The 17,665-nt window shown below is 43.0% G+C and overlaps 1 protein-coding gene across 3 annotated transcripts; it reads right to left on the reverse strand.

Moving 5' to 3' along the window:
* Positions 1-3,902: 3,902 nt before the first annotated feature.
* Positions 3,903-15,184, reverse strand: LOC135552745 (SUMO-activating enzyme subunit 1). 3 transcript variants are annotated; one of them, XR_010457496.1, is made up of 10 exons: positions 14,969-15,184; positions 14,415-14,526; positions 13,783-13,956; positions 9,460-9,605; positions 9,257-9,359; positions 9,028-9,133; positions 7,279-7,423; positions 6,798-6,867; positions 4,167-4,324; positions 3,903-4,037 (listed from the first exon to the last, which is right to left on the reverse strand). XR_010457496.1 is itself a non-coding variant. In XM_064984558.1 (10 exons), the coding sequence occupies exons 1-9, from the start codon at positions 15,067-15,069 to the stop codon at positions 4,232-4,234; spliced, it is 1,050 nt and encodes a 349-aa protein (XP_064840630.1). In that variant the 5' UTR covers positions 15,070-15,184; the 3' UTR covers positions 3,903-4,037; positions 4,202-4,231. The 3 variants fall into 3 exon arrangements, 2 of the variants coding, with proteins under 2 accessions (XP_064840630.1, XP_064840629.1); XM_064984558.1 differs by having other exon boundaries at positions 4,202-4,324; XM_064984557.1 differs by having other exon boundaries at positions 3,903-4,324.
* Between the last annotated feature and the right edge of the window lie 2,481 nt (positions 15,185-17,665).

Raw genomic sequence — 17,665 nt, forward strand, 5'->3', positions numbered from 1 at the left:
CTAAGAGTGTAGTGGTGTATATAAATGATATCTATGCTACTCTTCCCTTCAAATCTGAATACATTTCATTGACCTCTCTGTGCCTTTCTATCGCTCCCATCACCAGGACAATCAGTGGTTGGTGTGTGAGACCCTGGATGGAGCAGTGGTTGACACACATACACACACACTGAACACTATATGAGCCAGTTACCAGACCATCACTATTGGAGGCTCGGAGTTGAGCTGTAACACTGTCGGACAATCCCACTATTATTACCAGTGTTAAATTGTTTGTATATATTTGTTTTGGGAGATGGTGGTTTGGTTTGGAGGTGGATAGGAGGAGCCAGTAACAAGCCATTGTGAAGACCTGTTATCATTGGATGAGATTCAATTAGCTTTAAACATACTTAAATTGTAAGTTCTCTGTTTGTGTTTTAAATCTGCCACGTGTGCAGTTGTTTTTGTCTTTGGATCAACAGTTGGAAGCAGTTAGTGTATTTAAATCCAGTGGATTTGAGATGGTATTTCTGGTTAAAACATGACTTGGATGTTTATCTTTTCATGATTACTAAAGATTACTAAATGATAATCAAATTGCCCCTCAATTGCCCCTCAATACATGTATTGTAGTTTGGGAGAAGAAACTGAAGACCTTTGTTTATTTTGACGTTAAACACGTTTTGTAGCATTTTGTTTTGTTTTCAAAAATACAATTTGTATTTGCTTTTTCTGTGTGAAATAAGTTTTTTTTTTTCATTCCTAATAAAAAATGAATTCTAAATCTATCTGAGATCCAAGAACCCATAGAATGAGGATTGAATAAGCTTAAAGATAAATATCTGACAATAGACTGGAATAACTTGACCAGTCAGTCCATCCCCAGTTACACAAAGGGTGAACCGTCAACTGTGTTAGAGCATTGATATGTCTTTGCCAAGGCATTCCATTGAAAAGTTTCCATAGTCAGTTTGTACACAACGTTTTATCTCAAAGCGTCCAGGAAATCAGGGCTTTTAAGAAACACCAACCATTTTTTGTGAACCGACAGCTGTCCCTATCAATTCAAAGCATTACAAAGAGGAACAACATGTGTCCAAATGTCAAGAAAGAGGTCACAACAACAAGCAATGCAGTGGTTGAAATCAGTTGAGAAGTTTGCATGTCAAGTGGGAGAAACTGAGCCTTCACTGAAGCCTACAGTTTTAACCTTGAACCCAAGAGTTTAACACAGTCCCAACTTTCCATGTAAACCTGAAATAGACCTTCTGATGGATACAACTGTGATCATCCTATTTTCTGTGTTGCCATACTGTTATCACTTATAAGGCCTTAACATTACTGCAGTCTATGCTTTGTTTTCAGTTCAGGTTATTTATTTTTTTGAGCCCCTTTTTGCAATGTCATTACACCTTTAAGCAAAGAACCTGTGAGAATAACCAAGCACCTTTTTTTCTGTGGTAAACTGGGCGTCCCCTATAGCATTCGGAGCACGTGTTGTTCATTTCCTGTGACAGCCTCATGACATCCTGTGGTGTGTGCCGTGGCGTGGTTCACTTCCTGTGGCGACTATGTGACTTCTTGTGGTTCCATTCTCTAATGTACTCTCTCACAGAGGGACGGCACTGCTGTAAAGTAGCACCACATTTTTTGTGGGAATCTCATTCTCAGTTTCATGCAGTGTAAATTTGCTGTTTTTGACTTTCTTTTTTTTTTACTGAACTTTCTACATGAAATTTTTGTACAGATTTGTTTCCTTATTAACAATAAAGATATGAAATCTATTTACTTGGTTTGGTTTGTATTTTTTGTAAGATTATCAGATTTATTAAAGGCCCAGTGCAGTTGAAAATGTGTTTTTTCTCACTATGAGGTTGGAATAATATTCTGAAATTGGGACAATTATAATACAGCCCTTTTAGTGTAAAAGCTGTTTGAAAAGACTGCCTGAAAGACTGCCTGTTTTGGTTCGAGGGAGATTTGGCATGCCAGGTTTGTTGTTCTCGTGGTTATAAACATGGCCTGGATTGCACATCTTCTCAAAAACAAGAACGACACCTGCTTATAATGAATAAAATCCCGACCCCCGTTGCAATGAGTCAACAGATAACATCTGGGCCAGAGGTCCTCACCTGCACTCTGTGCCATATATGAACCAATTGAATCTCTCTGCGTCAGTGGCAGAATGAGGGCCCCATTGTGATTGGTGTCGTGAGCGACCGCTTGGATCTTTGCTGCTCAGTCTTTATAAAATGAATGACCAGTGCTGGAGGGGGTAGCTTTTTTTGGTGAGTGGGAGAGGGGGGGGATTAGTGGGTTGGTCAGCGAGAGGAGATAAGAGACGTGCTTTAATTAAAAGGATGGGCTTAAAGCCATATCCGTAATAAAACCTGATTTTTCCTAATCCCAGGAAAAGAGCAGTGACTCCTTATGGGGCTTAATCAGTCATGGGTTTCATTTCAAGGCTCTGGCTGTTTTCCTTTCCACAAATTCCCCCTGCAGTTGAAAAACAAGACATTTGGTACCAAGGTGCTTTTTCTCCCTTCAATAAGTCAAACAGATACACAAACAAACACAAATGTGGAATATCATGCTGCTTTGTCCCTCTAGGTTGAGAAGATACTTCTCTGCAGTTTCATGATCAAGTACAAAAACACTGAAAAAAAAAACACAAAAAAAAACATCCTTTACATTGACAGTTTCACCATTACACGTGGTCATTTCTCGCAAGGGCATTAAATGCAGAAAATATTAGTCTACACAGCCAAGTAAAATACACTTTCAAAATGCCTAAAGATTTCCTAGGTGTCTCATTTGGTAGAGCATGGCGCTTGAGGTTGTGGGTTCGATTCCCACGGGGGACCAGAATTTAAAAAACGAAATGTATGCACTTACTATGGTATGTCGCTTTGGATAATAGCGTCTGCTAAATACCAAATGTAAATGAGAAGTCAGTCAAATGTCAATAGCTCACAACTTCTAATGTACATGGGGCCCTCTGTGTAGGGTGTAGCCACTCCCTCTATGTACCTACCTATAGTACCTGCTAGACCAGTTCTACCGGTCCATCCACCTGCCAATGATGGAGGGAGAGATCCCTTGTTTGGGTGACCGAAGAGGAAACTACCCTGCTCATTATTGGCCTGTTTGGCATTTCTTGGAAGCACCTGAAACAGTCCCTTTGTTTTGCTGCTGCAGGGCACTGATATCAGCTCTTTCACCCACGTGGCATGACATCATGCACTTAACACCAGGCCGTATATCCACTCATTTGAACCTATATGATCCACCGCGACAACCATTGAGTCATTCAATGTCACTACTCAGTGGTATAAACTACTTAAGTAAAAACACTTTAAAGAACTATTTAAGTAGTTTTTTTGGGATTCCTGTAGTTCACTTTTCTAGTTATATTTTTTACAAGTTTTACTTCACTACAGTCCTAAAGAAAAATAATGCACTTTTTACTCCAAACATTTTCCCTGACACTCAAAAGTACTCATTACATTTTGAATGCTTAGTAGGTTAGAAACATTTTCCAATTTACACACTTATCAAGAGAACATCCTTGGTCATCTACGTTTCCTCTGATCTGGTGGACTCACTAAATACATGCTTCGTTTGTAAATTATGTCTGAGTGTTGAAGTGTGCCTCTGGCTATCTGTAAATTGTTAAAAAATAATAATTAAAAAAAAAATGATTTATACGTTTCCTTCCACTTTTTTTTAGAAATTAAAATGACTTTTTATGCTTAAGTATATTTAAAACCAAATACTTTTACTCAAGAAGTATTTTACTGGGTGATTTTCACTTGAATAATTTTCTATTAAGAAATCTTTACTTTTACTCAAGCATGACAATTGAGTACTTTTTCCAACACTGTCACTACTTAGAATTTCCAAATAACCCCTCAGACTAATTTGGTTCACAATATTTTTATTACAAAATGTAAAAACTGTTTGTTTGAAACAAATGGATGGTTTAACAGCCCCCCCCAAAAAATGAAATTCCAAAACGTAGGCTGCAGAAACCGTCTAATAGGGGTGTTGTGTGCCTAGGTATGAAAAAGAGAATATGTACAATGACAAATTATTTTCGCCTATTGAAACACTTGAACTTTCAGCTGAGGTGAATGGTTACACATCGATAAATAGTCTGACTGGAAAAAAAAGAATAACTCAACTCAAAACTGTTACTGCATATGTCCTATGCACACACCTCTCCCTCCTTTGGTGGGAGTATGGTCGATCACTTTGGGCCAAAGTAGTCCACTACCCCGCTGCCCTTCATACCGTCAAAGAAGAAGAAGTTCTTGTGTGGTGCATCTCTCTGGGAAAGAGCCTGTAGAAACACACAGTGACGTTAATACCAACCACACACACACTACCTCACCAGCTCTCAAACTAAACCCACAATAGCTTTGCTGTGGGAGCTTCAGCAGCTTTCCCTGCAAGGGATACATGGGGTGTACTCTAGTGTCCGCTCCACTGCGTGAGCGTGGGGTCCGCTGTGTGATCGGTGATCACTTGACTTCACCCAGTGCGATGTCTGCCGGTTGCAGGCAGTTTCATCCGGTTTCATCATTACATCAGACAGCCTGGCGCAGTGCCATAATCACGCTGGGTGGGTTGTCTGTACTGACTGACGTTACCTGGCTTCCTCAACTCTCAAACACAGGTAGGACTGTGACACTTCCCTTATTTTCCAATACCCAGGTCATATCCAAAACAGCCACACCGAAGAGACACACTGGTCCCCTACATCTCCCCAAAAGCCCCACAGGACTGAAACATATCAGTGGGTATTTCTGGATAGAACCCAGAATCAAGTGGAGCGGCCTGCTGTCAAGTGGTTAGCTTTCTGCCTCCCCAAAATATAACATGCCATCTTTCTCCCCAGTGAAAGCTGCACAACAGTAAATGTGGTGCAGACAGTCTGGTGTGTGATTTTTCACACTAGTTCAGAGCCAGTAGAGTATAAATTAGAGGTTGACCAATTAATCGGAATGGCCGCTTTCAAGTTTTCATAACAATCGGTAATCGGTATTTTGGACAATTTGTATAACTTTATTTATCTAGGCAAGTCAGTTAAGAACACATTCTTATTTTCAATGATGGCCTAGGAACGGTGGGTTAACTGCCTGTTCAGGGGCAGAACGACAGATTTGTACCTTGTCAGCTGGGGGATTCTTTTTGCAACCTTCCGGTTACTAGTCCAACACTCTAACCACCTGCCTTACATTGCACTCCACGAGGAGCCTGCGTTGCAGGCTAACTACCTGTTACGCGAGGGCAGCAAGAAGCCAAGGTAAGTTGCTAGCTAGCATTAAACTTATCTTATAAAAAACAATCAATCTTACATAATCACTAGTTAACTACACACGGTTGATGATATTACTAGTTTATCTAACGTGTCCTGCGTTGCATATAATCGATGCGGTGCCTGTTAATTTCTCATCGAATCACCTCATCAAGCCTACTTCGCCAAATGGTGATGATTTAACAAGCGCATTCGCAAAAAAAGCACTGTCGTTGCACCAATGTTGCGAACTGTGTGAAGTCCATTTATTCCTAACACAGACCGTAATTAATTTGCCAGAATTGTACATAATTATGACATAACATTGAAGATTGTGCAATGTAACAGCAATATTTAGACTTAGGGATGCCATCGGTTAGATAAAATATGGAACGGTTCCGTATTTCACTGAAAGTTTTGCAAAATGATAGTTTCCGGATTGAACCATATTAATGACCAAAGGCTCATATTTCTGTGTGTTATTATGTTATAATTAAGTCTATGATTTGATATTTGATAGAGCAGTCTGATTGAGCGATGGTAAGCAGCAGCAGGCTCATAAGCATTCATTCAAACAGCACTTTCGTGCGTTTGCCAGCTGCTCTTCAAGCATTGAGCTGTTTATGACTTACAGCCTATCAACTCCCGAGATTAGGCTGGTGTAACCGATGTGAAATGGCTAGCTAGTTAGTGGGGTGCGCGCTAATAGCGCTTCAAACGTCACTCGCTCTGAGACTTGGAGTAGTTGATCCCCTTGCGCTGCAAGGGCCGCAGCTTTTGTGGAGCAATGGGTAACGATGCTTTGAGGGTGGCTGTTGTCGATGTGTTCTTGTTTCGAACCCAGGTATGGGCGAGGAGAGGGACGGAAGCTATACTGTTGCACTGGTAATACTAAAGTGCCTATAAGAACATCCAATAGTCAAAAGGTATATGAAATACAAATGGTATAGAGAGAAATAGTCCTATAATTCCTATAATAACCTCAACCTAAAACTTCTTACCTGGGAATATTGAAGACTTCATGTTAAAAGGAACAACCAGCTTTCATATGTTCTCATGTTCTGAGCAAGGAACTTAAACGTTAGCTTTTTTTACATGGCACATATTGCACTTTTACTTTCTTCTCCAACACTTTGTTTTTGAATGATTTAAACCAAATTGAACATGTTTCATTATTTATTTGAGGCTAAATTGATTTGATTGATGTATTATATTAACTTAAAATAAAAGTGTTCATTCAGTATTGTTGTAATTGTCATTATTACAAATAAATAAATACATTTAAAAATATTATAATTATTTAAAAAATTATTATTATATAATATATATTTTTAAATTATTGTTTTAGATCGTCTGATTAATCGGTATCGGCTTTTTATGGTCCTCCAATAATCGGTATCGGCGTTGAAAAATCATAATTGGTCAACCTCTATTCTGAATGATTTAAAGTTACAGCAACTAATGGGAAGTCAATGTACAACAACAAAAAAAAAAAACAAAAAACTTGACAACCAACCTTGACAACCTCCTGTCCCAGCACTCCTCCCACCACAGCACACACAGGGGCCATCTCAGAGAAGCAGTAGCTGATGACATCACAAAACAACAACAGAAATACATAAACTCTGGAGTTCATAAGAAGGAATTAACAATTGGCTTAACTCTGAAAATCTGAAATAGCTCAGAATGGAGCAGTCAGTCACAGATTATCTTTGATATATCTAAGAACTACCTTCACTGGCATATACAACAGTCCCCTACAAACAACAGTCCCCTACAAACAACAGTCCCCTACAAACAACAGTCCCCTACAAACAACAGTCCCCTACAAACAACAGTCCCCTACAAACAACAGTCCCCTACAAACAACAGTCCCCTACAAACAACAGTCCCCTACAAACAACAGTCCCCTACAAACAACAGTCCCCTACATACATATTACTAAGAGTCCAACTAAATATGTGAATGGCTGTGATGCATTGAATTGAGCCAGTCACCTGACAAAGTCGTGAGGCAGCAGCTCGCTACTCAGCCCCATGGCCTCCAGGACATCATCCCGGATCTGTCTCAGGAGCGTGGCGTCCGCCTCAAAGCTTTCTGGGTGGGGGTCGCGACCTTTGTCTGTACGAAACTTCAGCAGTACTGTGGGAGAGAAGCGAGGAACGCAGAGAGAGTGTGAACCACAGGGCGAGTGGTGGAGAAGTGCAGGAAACCATAGAAGACACAGAAGAAGCTCTGATTGTATGGGTTAAGAAGTTGCTACATATACCGAGCTACGTTTTCCACCCAACACAGAATATGTTACTAAGGAAATGTCAGTGAGGTTGTCATTCTATCACTTGCTCGTATGACACTGGCTGGCTAGCTTCACTTCCACTCACAGAAAAAAAGTGCACACAAACTTCCAATTAAATACTGATCATCCCATGAAAAATTGCAGTTTTTGATCAGTTTGACAAGGCTGTGATCAGACATCTATGACTCTTGTCCTGTCAGCACGCACCACTAGTACTACACCCATCCTGTGCGAGACCGTGGGCAGATGTGCCAAAATGAGGAGGATGTGGTTTGGAGTCTGAATATTACTAAAAGGCAAATAATAAACAAGAGTTGGACGTACCATTGCCACTGAGACATTTTAGGCTCTAAACCCCCCTTTAAGGCTGGCAGCTCTCCTCGCCCACTCGGTGTTAAAACAGGTGTCATAACATCCTCTTTTTAGCTGTCCATCAATCACATCATGGAGCCCAGTCCGCCCACGGCTATTTCCACCAGACTGACACCTCGCTAGTACACACGCACGTGAGCACACACATAAAACCCAACATCAATCACCATCACCTGAATCATCACCAACTAAACATCACAGAATTATCTCAAAACCTGGCACGGACTAACACAATATGTAAGCGTACAAAGACATCCGTGCAAAGTAGACCAGTAAACATTGTCTTAAATGAGTAGTCTGGAACATTCTTGACCAGATTCAAACAGGGATGAAGCAAAAACAACACATTCAAATGACATTAACTAAATCAAAGTTGGGGGAAAACCGTCCTGTGCCCCCCACGCCTGCTCTGCCTTCCATTCCTCTGGAGATGTTATGGTTTCATACAGTAGGCTAACCCCTCCCCCCCCCCCCAACACTCCTGGGACACAGTAACAGAGGAAGCTCCACTTCCTCAAGAACAGCTCAGTCGAGAGATACCACAACGTCTAGACCTAATTATAGAAACACAAATGCTGTAGAACAGCTCTGAAAACCACAAAAACAAACAAAAGAACAGCTTCTTTCCTTTCCGGCTGTTATATTAATATTAGCCAAACAACAGGGGCAGGATAGAGTTGGCAGCCTTGCGGGGGTAGTGTGGTGTCGTGGGTGGTGCCCAGCGGTTTGTGTCTCTGTTCTAAAGTCACACACGACTGGCCATGGAGAGCCTGTGATGGAAACAGAGCCATGTTAAGACGGTCTATGAAGCCAGCTGAAGGCTAATAAAGGGACCATATCAGGCTAGGAACAGGGTGCAATGCTACAACAACCAAAACAGGAAGGGGGGGGGGTAAGGTGGTGGGCGATATCATTGGAGCTGCAGGCGCTCACGTGTAGAGGGCATCAATCTATAGCTCCACTGTTTCTTATGACAAAATAAAAAATACACGGTGGCAGCCAGTTAGTAATCCAACTCTCTTTTATCAAATAGATATTTATATCCAGTGGCTTTGTGGAATTATTGAGGCGCAGGTACCGTGTAGCAGGAAGTAGTCCACGGGGGTGCGCTTCAGGCTGCTCTTGGCCTTCTCATTGGTCCAATCCACTTCCAGAGCCACTTTCAAGGAGCAGAAGCTGGCAGTCTGTTCAGTTGGGATAGAGAGAGCGCCAAAGGGCAGGGAACATGCCGTCATTAGATGTGGAGGAGGATAACATTCATTACATTGATAAAACACTAATTGAGCTATTTTTTATACAACGCTCACCTTTTTGATCATGGTGGTCTCATTGGGGTCAACCTTTGGTTTCTTGGCCTCAGGTCCATCATTGGACTCGTCTGTTTTGGGCTTGACTACTTTGGGCTTCTCCCTGGACGGGGGCATAAAAACAAGGGACCGATGAGCATAACTGAGGACCAATCAAGACAAGTAAATTAAACAGACACTCGACAATCAAACACAACACTCACTCAACATAGTTGTGCTCCTGGCCAAGGTCGGAGAACATGTATCCGTGGTAACCAAAGACATCGCCACAGAAGACCTTGATGTTGTGCTGGGCACAAAGTTGGTCCACGCGCACCATCAGATCCCTCGAGCAGCCTGTCAGACACACCTGAGAGGAACAAGAGAGGGGAGGACAAAGTCAGAGAGAGCAGCTAAAACTACAACTCCCATGGTGCTCACTACACCACATGACCAAAAGTATGTGGACACCTGCTCATTGAACATCTCATTCCAAAATCATGGGCATTAATATGGAGTTTGTCCCCCCTTTGCTGCTAGAACAACCTCCACTCTTCTGTGAAGGTTTTCTACGAAATGTTGGAACATTGCTGAAGGGGACTTGCTTCCACGCAGCCACAAGAGCATTAGTGAGGTCAGGCACTGATGTTGGGTGATTAGGCTTGGCTCGACGTCTGCGTTTCAATTCATCCCAAAGCTGTTTGATGGGGTTGAGGTCAGGGCTATGTGCAGGCCAGTTCATTGACACAGATCTCGATAAACCATTTCTGAGTGGACCTTGCTTTGTGCACGGGGGCAATGTCATGCTGAAACAGGAAAGGGCCACAAAGTTAGAAGCACAGAAACATCTAGAATGTCATTGTATGCTGTAGCATTAAGATTTCTCTTCACTGGAACTAAGGGGCCTAGCATGCATCATGAAAAACAGCCCCAGACCATTATTCCTACCTCCACCAAACTTTAGTCGGCACTATGCATTGGGGCAAATAGAGTTCTCTCGGCATACGCCAAATCCAGATTCGTCCGCTGGACTGCCAGATGGTGAAGCGTGATTTATCACTCCAGAGAACGCATTTCCACTGCTCCAGAGTTCAACGGTGGCGAGCTTTACGCCACTACATCAAGGAAACCCATTTCATGAAGCTCCCGACTAACAGTTCTTGTGCAGAAGTTGCTTCCAGAGGGAGTTTGGAACTCCGAGCACTCGGTGGTCTCATTCTGTGAGCTTGTGTGGCCTACCACTTTGTGGCTGAGCCGTTGTTGCTCCTAGACGTTTCCACTTCACAATAACAGCACATATAGTTAACCAGGCAACACGAGAATGGCAGAAATTTGATGAACTGACTTGTTGGAAAGGTGGCATCCTATGACAGTGTCACGTTGAAAGTCACTGAGCTCTTCAGTAAAGCCAATCTACTGCCAATGTTTGTCTATGGAGATTGCATATCTGTGTGCTCGATTTTATACACCTGTCAGCAACGGGTGTGGCTGAAATAGCCGAATCCCAAAATTTGAAGGGGTGTCCACACATTTTGTATATGTAGTGTTCATGTTCATTGAGAAACCTTGCAGGGAATGATGACGAAGTACTTGATCAACAAGTAGGCCTAACTCTGGATTTACGCGCGCACACACACACCTTTTAGATAGATTCAACCATAGCAATCCTTACTACTCCTTTAGTTACCCCCCTTGAACATCACACATACCAGCTTCTACAATAGACACCCCGTCCTTTCGACACAAAACATGTTCAAGTAAACAAAATATGTAATTCTGTCAAAGAATCGACTAGTTTGTTTTGGCCAGTGTGTTCTATCTGAACAGGGTGGGGAACAGAAGATTGGCCTTATTAAAAAAACTGACCCGTGGGCTGGGTCCATCTTATCCTCCAGACCAAACCCATCACACTCCACACTTGGCTAGAGATAAGGGGTTGTCTGTGGCATCTCTGCAATGTAAACGCTGGTCCCTCCCGGAACACAAAGTACCACAACGTTGGGTGGTGCCAGCATTGAGTTCACGACACGCGCCAGTGTTTTACCAAGGGCAGCTGATTGACATGTTACTGCATGGTTGAAGTTGTTTTTAATTGCTTTGCCCTTAGCTAATGAAGACTGATAGACTAATCATCAAAGCTGGGTGGTTGATGCCTGAAAAATGGACCGGAGATCTTCCTTGAACCACACACCTCAACTTCATATGAAGAAGGTCTTATGGGGGAAGGGAGAGCCTTACAGACTATTATAGAAGTCCTATTGGCTTTAGTTGCCAGCTACAAAAAAGGCAAGCCCTCTGTTGTGGTGACAGACACTGAGGGAGACCCTGGCTGGACATGTTGGGCTACTGCTGCAGTTCATTAGATGGGATTGGCAGAGGGAACTGGGAGTGCTGGTACTGGCAGGGACAGGGATTTTTAACAGCATGGACAGCCTGTCTGTCCACAGAGCCTCCCTCCTTTTGAAGGAGGCGTGCAGCTTGGACACCTCCTCTCAATGGCCTCCGGCAAGGGCTTTGTGAAGAGGGACACTGAGCTGAATTGTTTGAGAGACGAGGGAGTGAAAAGGAAGCAGGGGGGGGGTTTAGCTTATCTGTACAATGGAACCTAACAGAGAATGGGTCTAGTAGGAGGTGAAGGGAGAAGTGAAGTGAAAGACATGCAGAGAATGAGTGGTTATGACAGACTCAATAAGAGTACATGAGTGAGAATAGGGAGAGTATACCAGTGTTCTGAGTGAAGTAAATTACTAAGTTTGTTTGTTGTGGGTGTGAATTGTTGCCTCAGATGATCTCTAAAAAGCCAAAAACACCTACAAACTCTCTCGGGATAAAAGCTATAATCCAGACATATTAATCCCAAAACACGCTGACTAAAAAGAGCTGCCCCTTATCATGCATTCTAGCTAATTTCAACCAGTTCCAGTTTCCCAGTGCTGAGCCACACAGACAAGACATATCCATAGCTAGCAGATTTTTAAAAAGCTAGCAGTCTACAGCACAGCCCATTTCGTCTCCCCCTCCTCCTGAACTTCCATTAGCACTCCCCCCGGGACGCATCCGCCGTTTCTCTACCACAGACAGACTGGGGAAGCGGCTTGTTTGCGCTTTGAAAATCCATGAGTATCTGATGAGGAGTCTCTTCAAAACCCCACCACTATATGCTTGAGAGCAGAGCACATCAGACAGCTTGCTTTTCAGTGTGTCTGGAACCAAACACCACAGAAAATATATGTTTCTACTTGTTAGCTGTACAGACATGTTAGATAAACGTATTTATCTCCAAGCTCGAGTGTCTTTATTTTTTTCTGTCCCCCCCTACCGGCAACTGTCAATTCCCTTACTCTGTCAATTTATAAATAATATGTAGATGCATCATAAATCCCTTTATCTACTTCCCCAGAGTCAGGTGAACTTGTGGATACTATTTGTATCTCTGAGTGCAGTTTGAAGGAAGTTGCTAACTAGAGTAAGAGCAATGACTAGAGGTCTATGGTAACTAATAGCATGCTAGTAGAGTAGATACCATAGACGTCCAGTCATTGCGCTAACGCTAGTTAGCATTGGCTCACAAAACTACCTAGAACTTCCTTCATATTGGATGAAATAAAAATGGTATCCATGAGTTCATCTGACTATGGGGAAGTAGGTGAAGGGCTTAATTGCCAAAATCGTGAACTTAACAGGGATAGCCAATGAAAAACACTTGTATTTTTTATTTAACTTGGCAAATCACTTAAGAGCAAATTCTTATTTACAATGACGGCCTACCCCTGGGCAAACCCTGTACCGGACAACGCTGGGACAATTGTGTGCCACCCTATGGGACTCCTATTTCCAGCCTGTTGTCATACAGCCTGGAATCGAACAAAGGCACTAAGATGCAGTACCTTAGATCGCTGCGCCGCTCGGGAGCACTTATCACTAAGTTCTACAAAGAAAGATTAATTTTGTGAACAAAGTGCAACTACATGCATTGGAACTCATCATCAGTCAAAAACAGCTTAAATCGGCCTCCCGAGTGACGCAGTGGTCTAAGGCACTGCATCTGTGCCACTAGAGATTCTGGGTTGGAGTCCAGGCTCTGTCGCAGCCGGCCGCGACCAGGAGGCCCATGGGGCGGCACACAATTGGCCCAGGGTCGTCCGGAATAGGGAGGATTTGGCCAGCAGGGATATCCTTGTCTCATCGCGCACTAGCAACTCCTGTGGCGGGCACCACGCTGACGCGGTCGCCAGGTATACCGTGTTTCCTCCGACACATTGGTGCGGCTGGCTTTTGGGTTGGACACATGGCTCTCGACCATCACCTCTCCAGAGTCCGCACGGGAGCTGCAGCGATGAGACAAGACTGTAACTACTACCAATTAGATACCACGAAATTAGGGAGAAAAAAGGGGTGAAAAATTAACCACAAAAAAACTGCAAAACAGGTGCATGTAGTAAGACGTATGGTGTAAAAGCACCATCTAGTGGCCATTTAGGGTAACAGAAAAAATAATTAACAAAATTAATCTTGACAATAGGACAGTCCTGCACTACTGTACTCACTGCCTCAAATTGAAGGAAGAATTTGTCTGGTTTGGTCTCCACCCTGTCTGTGTCTGCCTTCACCTCCACCATGGGGTTGAGGTACTGGGCCCGCTCCAGGGAGGCCTGGGCTCGGTTCTGGCCCTGAGCAGTCACTGGAATCAGAAACTGGGCTCGACATGACTCCTCTGTCACCTGAGAAGAAAGAGAGCAGAAATAGTTAGTGGTTTGTAAAGTTAATTTATATTCTCCTGCAATTTTCTCAGTGTTTTATCACACCATTAGCCTACTTTGGAAGGTTCCCTCTCACCAAGCCTCTGCAGAGTCCCCAACAACCGGATGTTCTGGTTTTCAGGGGGAATGGAAAGAGCCTTTCACCCGACTTCCACTTTTGGATGTTAACAAGGTGACACTCCATCTTAACTCCTCCACATTTACTGGATTGGTTGGACAGTGCAGAAGAGAACCTCCCCAAACATTTTTTACCTTCTCGTCAAGACCAATATGTATTGGATCTAGTTTCAGATGTTTATTTACACCTGTTACTTTAGGTTACCACCACCCCCCCCCCCACACACACACACACACACACACACACACACACACACACACACACACACACACACACACACTTTGTGTATTGTGGTCTGTACCTGTTCGTGGTCCAGCAGGGTCAGCCCCTTCACTCCAGCCAGGATTAGATTTTTGGCCACTTCAGCCCCCAGGCCCCTGAGGCCCACCAGGAGCACACGAGACCCCCGTAGCCTGGAACAGAAGCAGATTACCAACACCTTCATTAGCTATGTGGCTCCATCATACAATATAGGGTGGAAAGCCTTCAAGACAAAACATGCATGCTTTGTGCAGATTAATAAATTATGTAAACATCAACATTTGCCGTGTTTTCCAATCCATTCTTGCGGTGTGATCAGGGAGTGCATATTTGTTTTAGCCCAGTTCGAGCATATCTAATTCAAGGTCTTGACTGGCTAACGTTAGTTGGAGAATTGAACCAGCTGTGTTAGCGCTGGGCCAAAGCAAAGTGTGCACCCCAGGAATGGATTGAGAAGCATTGTAAATACTGTATATCATGGCGAAGTGTGTGCATAGTTAAAATGTTACATTTAATGCATTTGTATTTAGTACCGACAAATAATAGGTTATCTACCTACAGAGACAATGGACGCCAACGTTAGCTAATAGCTACCTCTTTTGTGCATCCAGACCCCATAATCGGATCTGCCGGTCATACTGAGCCGCTTCTTCCTCGCTAATGATAGATTCCTCCTTCTCAATCATGTCTATCATCTCAAACTGGTTTATTTGTCTAGTTTAACAGGAATGGGATTAATATTTCCCTTTTTCGATTCGGGGAGAGTACCGCTATAGCTGATTTGAACGGACGCTGGATGATGACGTTATCTTCTTCTTTGGTATTATGGCGGTCCGCAAACAAATGTTAAAGGCGCATGCCACCACCTACTGTATTGGCTGTGTATCAGTTTACTATTCTGTAGTATGAATTCATTAAACGTTGTGAAAAAAAATACCCTACCAACTAACCGTACACCATTAAAACCAAATCACTATTCCATTACTTTGGTCCTATCTGATCCTGCACCAGGCCAGCAGACTGGGAGTGCGGGACACTGTCGTTCAAAACACCCTGTCACTCTTCTGCAGTAAAATCTTGTATGCCCAAGTGCTTCTCTACAGATGCCACCACAACATCTATCCTCTGTGATTTACATTCCATTCCTGCGGTACAGTTGACCACCATGGCTATGAACGCCAAAAAAAAACAAAAAAAACTTACTGGAGCACATGTTATTCCTATCACTCTCTACTGACCTCGTCCTACTCACAGGGATCCTCTTAGGATTCCTCACCCTGCCCTTACCAAAAAAGATTGCAGTTTTGAAACTGCGGTATAAGTGCAGTAACTGCAGTCGAATGTGGTATTTTGGACAAAGTAATTGCAGAATAACTGCAGTGTACTGCTATAGTGCACTCTAACTGCAGTTACACTGCAAAATTACTGCAGTAAAAAAAACAGTGTTCTTTTGGACACAGTACTGGCAGCATACTGCAGTTATACTGCACTCTGACTCCAATCTTTTTCCTTAAGAGTGAACCCATCTTCCACTACTACCATCTTCAGTGCCTCAGCAAATGACACCTGCACTACTCTGATCCTGGCAACCTCAACCTGCCTTTCTCTCAACAGACACCTCTGATCTCCAGCACCATGGGTACCCCTAAAAGTTGACACACACACACAACCTTTTCCACCGATACTACACATTCCTTTGTCTTATGTCCTCCTGCACACTTCTCATATCTAGGAATCTCTCTCCTACACACTACTGCCACATGACCAAAAGCTTGAAACCCGGTATAACTGACACATCCTAACTTGAATTTATCTGGTAAAAACTCTGCATCAAAACTCAGTAGTACAGACAGTGTCTACTCTGTTTCCCTACGCTCTCCACTGGATCTGCGTCACACCAAACGGTGAGCATTACAGACACCAGGAATCTTCAACTTCAGTTGACCCTCCTCAACACTTAACGGCACCCCAGTTATCACTCCTTCAATGGCACCCTGTTTTCCGGAGAGGAACGCAAGTCACAGTTCTTCTCCCCAGTCACGTGGTGCGGAACACACGTTCCCTCTGGACGGCAGAAATTTAAATATTTTTATATTTTTTTCCCTGCCCGTCTTCTTACCGACCTCAATGGGTTCCCCTGACTCCATCTCCAAGTCTGACAACCATTCGAGCATACCCGCCATCTTGCCTCCCCAACCAGTACACATTACTGGGGGATGAACAAATATATGACCCTGTGTCAGTTATTAAGGGCCTTCAGACATCTGTTGAGAAGTATATAATTTAGTTGCCTAATAGATCAGACTCTGATACCAGCTTTCTGCTTACCTGGCTACCCAAATGCTACGCTACGCCCACGGACATGACTTACTCTGTAGCGAACATAGAGCAGCGTAAAAATGCAGTTTGAGTTGTCAGGCAAGCTTTCTGCAAACACAGTCTGAATTAAAGCGCTGCAAAAAAACTTGGAAAGTTTCCTTACAAGCCAGAATGTTGAACGAAATTGCATTTGAACTTGTATGTGCGGTTGGTCCTTATTCGGGTAGAAATTTGAGAGAAAAAAATATCCACAGGACAGTATTATTCACCCAACCTTTTAGAGTGATGGTACTGCCTTTGAGATTTCTATCACCTGGCACATGCACAAAACCATGTAAATACCTGCAAGACTTCGGTTAGTATGCATGCATCACATGGATGTACTTCCGTCTTGTACACATCCCTTAGGTGATGAGCAAACAAATCGTGATAGATACACAGAGACCCGTGTTTTGAGTCGGTTTAATAATACTTTGCTGTGAATATTTTGTCTCATATTTCCACCAGCAGAAAGACGAAATCAACTGACAACAGGTAGAGTTAAAATTAAGTTCATTCAAGATTCTAATTTTTGTATCTAAAAATTTTAGAGAGGAGAGTAGACCAGTACGTACACACTCAGATTCATTAAGGGTTCAACTTTAGTGACTTTATCAAAAGACTAGGACATCTACTGGTTATGTTTTCCTCTCACTGTAAGACTAGCCAGTGTCGGTCAGTGCCATTTAAGATGAGGGAGGACAATTATTTTTTCATGAGCATGGCCTTGTTTCTATTAAAGCATATTGGATGACTGTCATTCATATTCCATTCCCCCAGTTCAATGTAACAGCGATAGGTTTAGTCTAATACATGATTTTCCCTATACCCATCATGCGGTTGCTACAATCTAGCCTATGAATGACAGTTTACAACGTAGATGCACACAGGTCGAGAGACAAATTTGAGGTGAAAGTCAGCGACAGACATGAG

This window comes from Oncorhynchus masou, chromosome 13 (assembly GCF_036934945.1).
Source record: "Oncorhynchus masou masou isolate Uvic2021 chromosome 13, UVic_Omas_1.1, whole genome shotgun sequence".
NCBI classification, from domain to species: domain Eukaryota; kingdom Metazoa; phylum Chordata; class Actinopteri; order Salmoniformes; family Salmonidae; genus Oncorhynchus; species Oncorhynchus masou.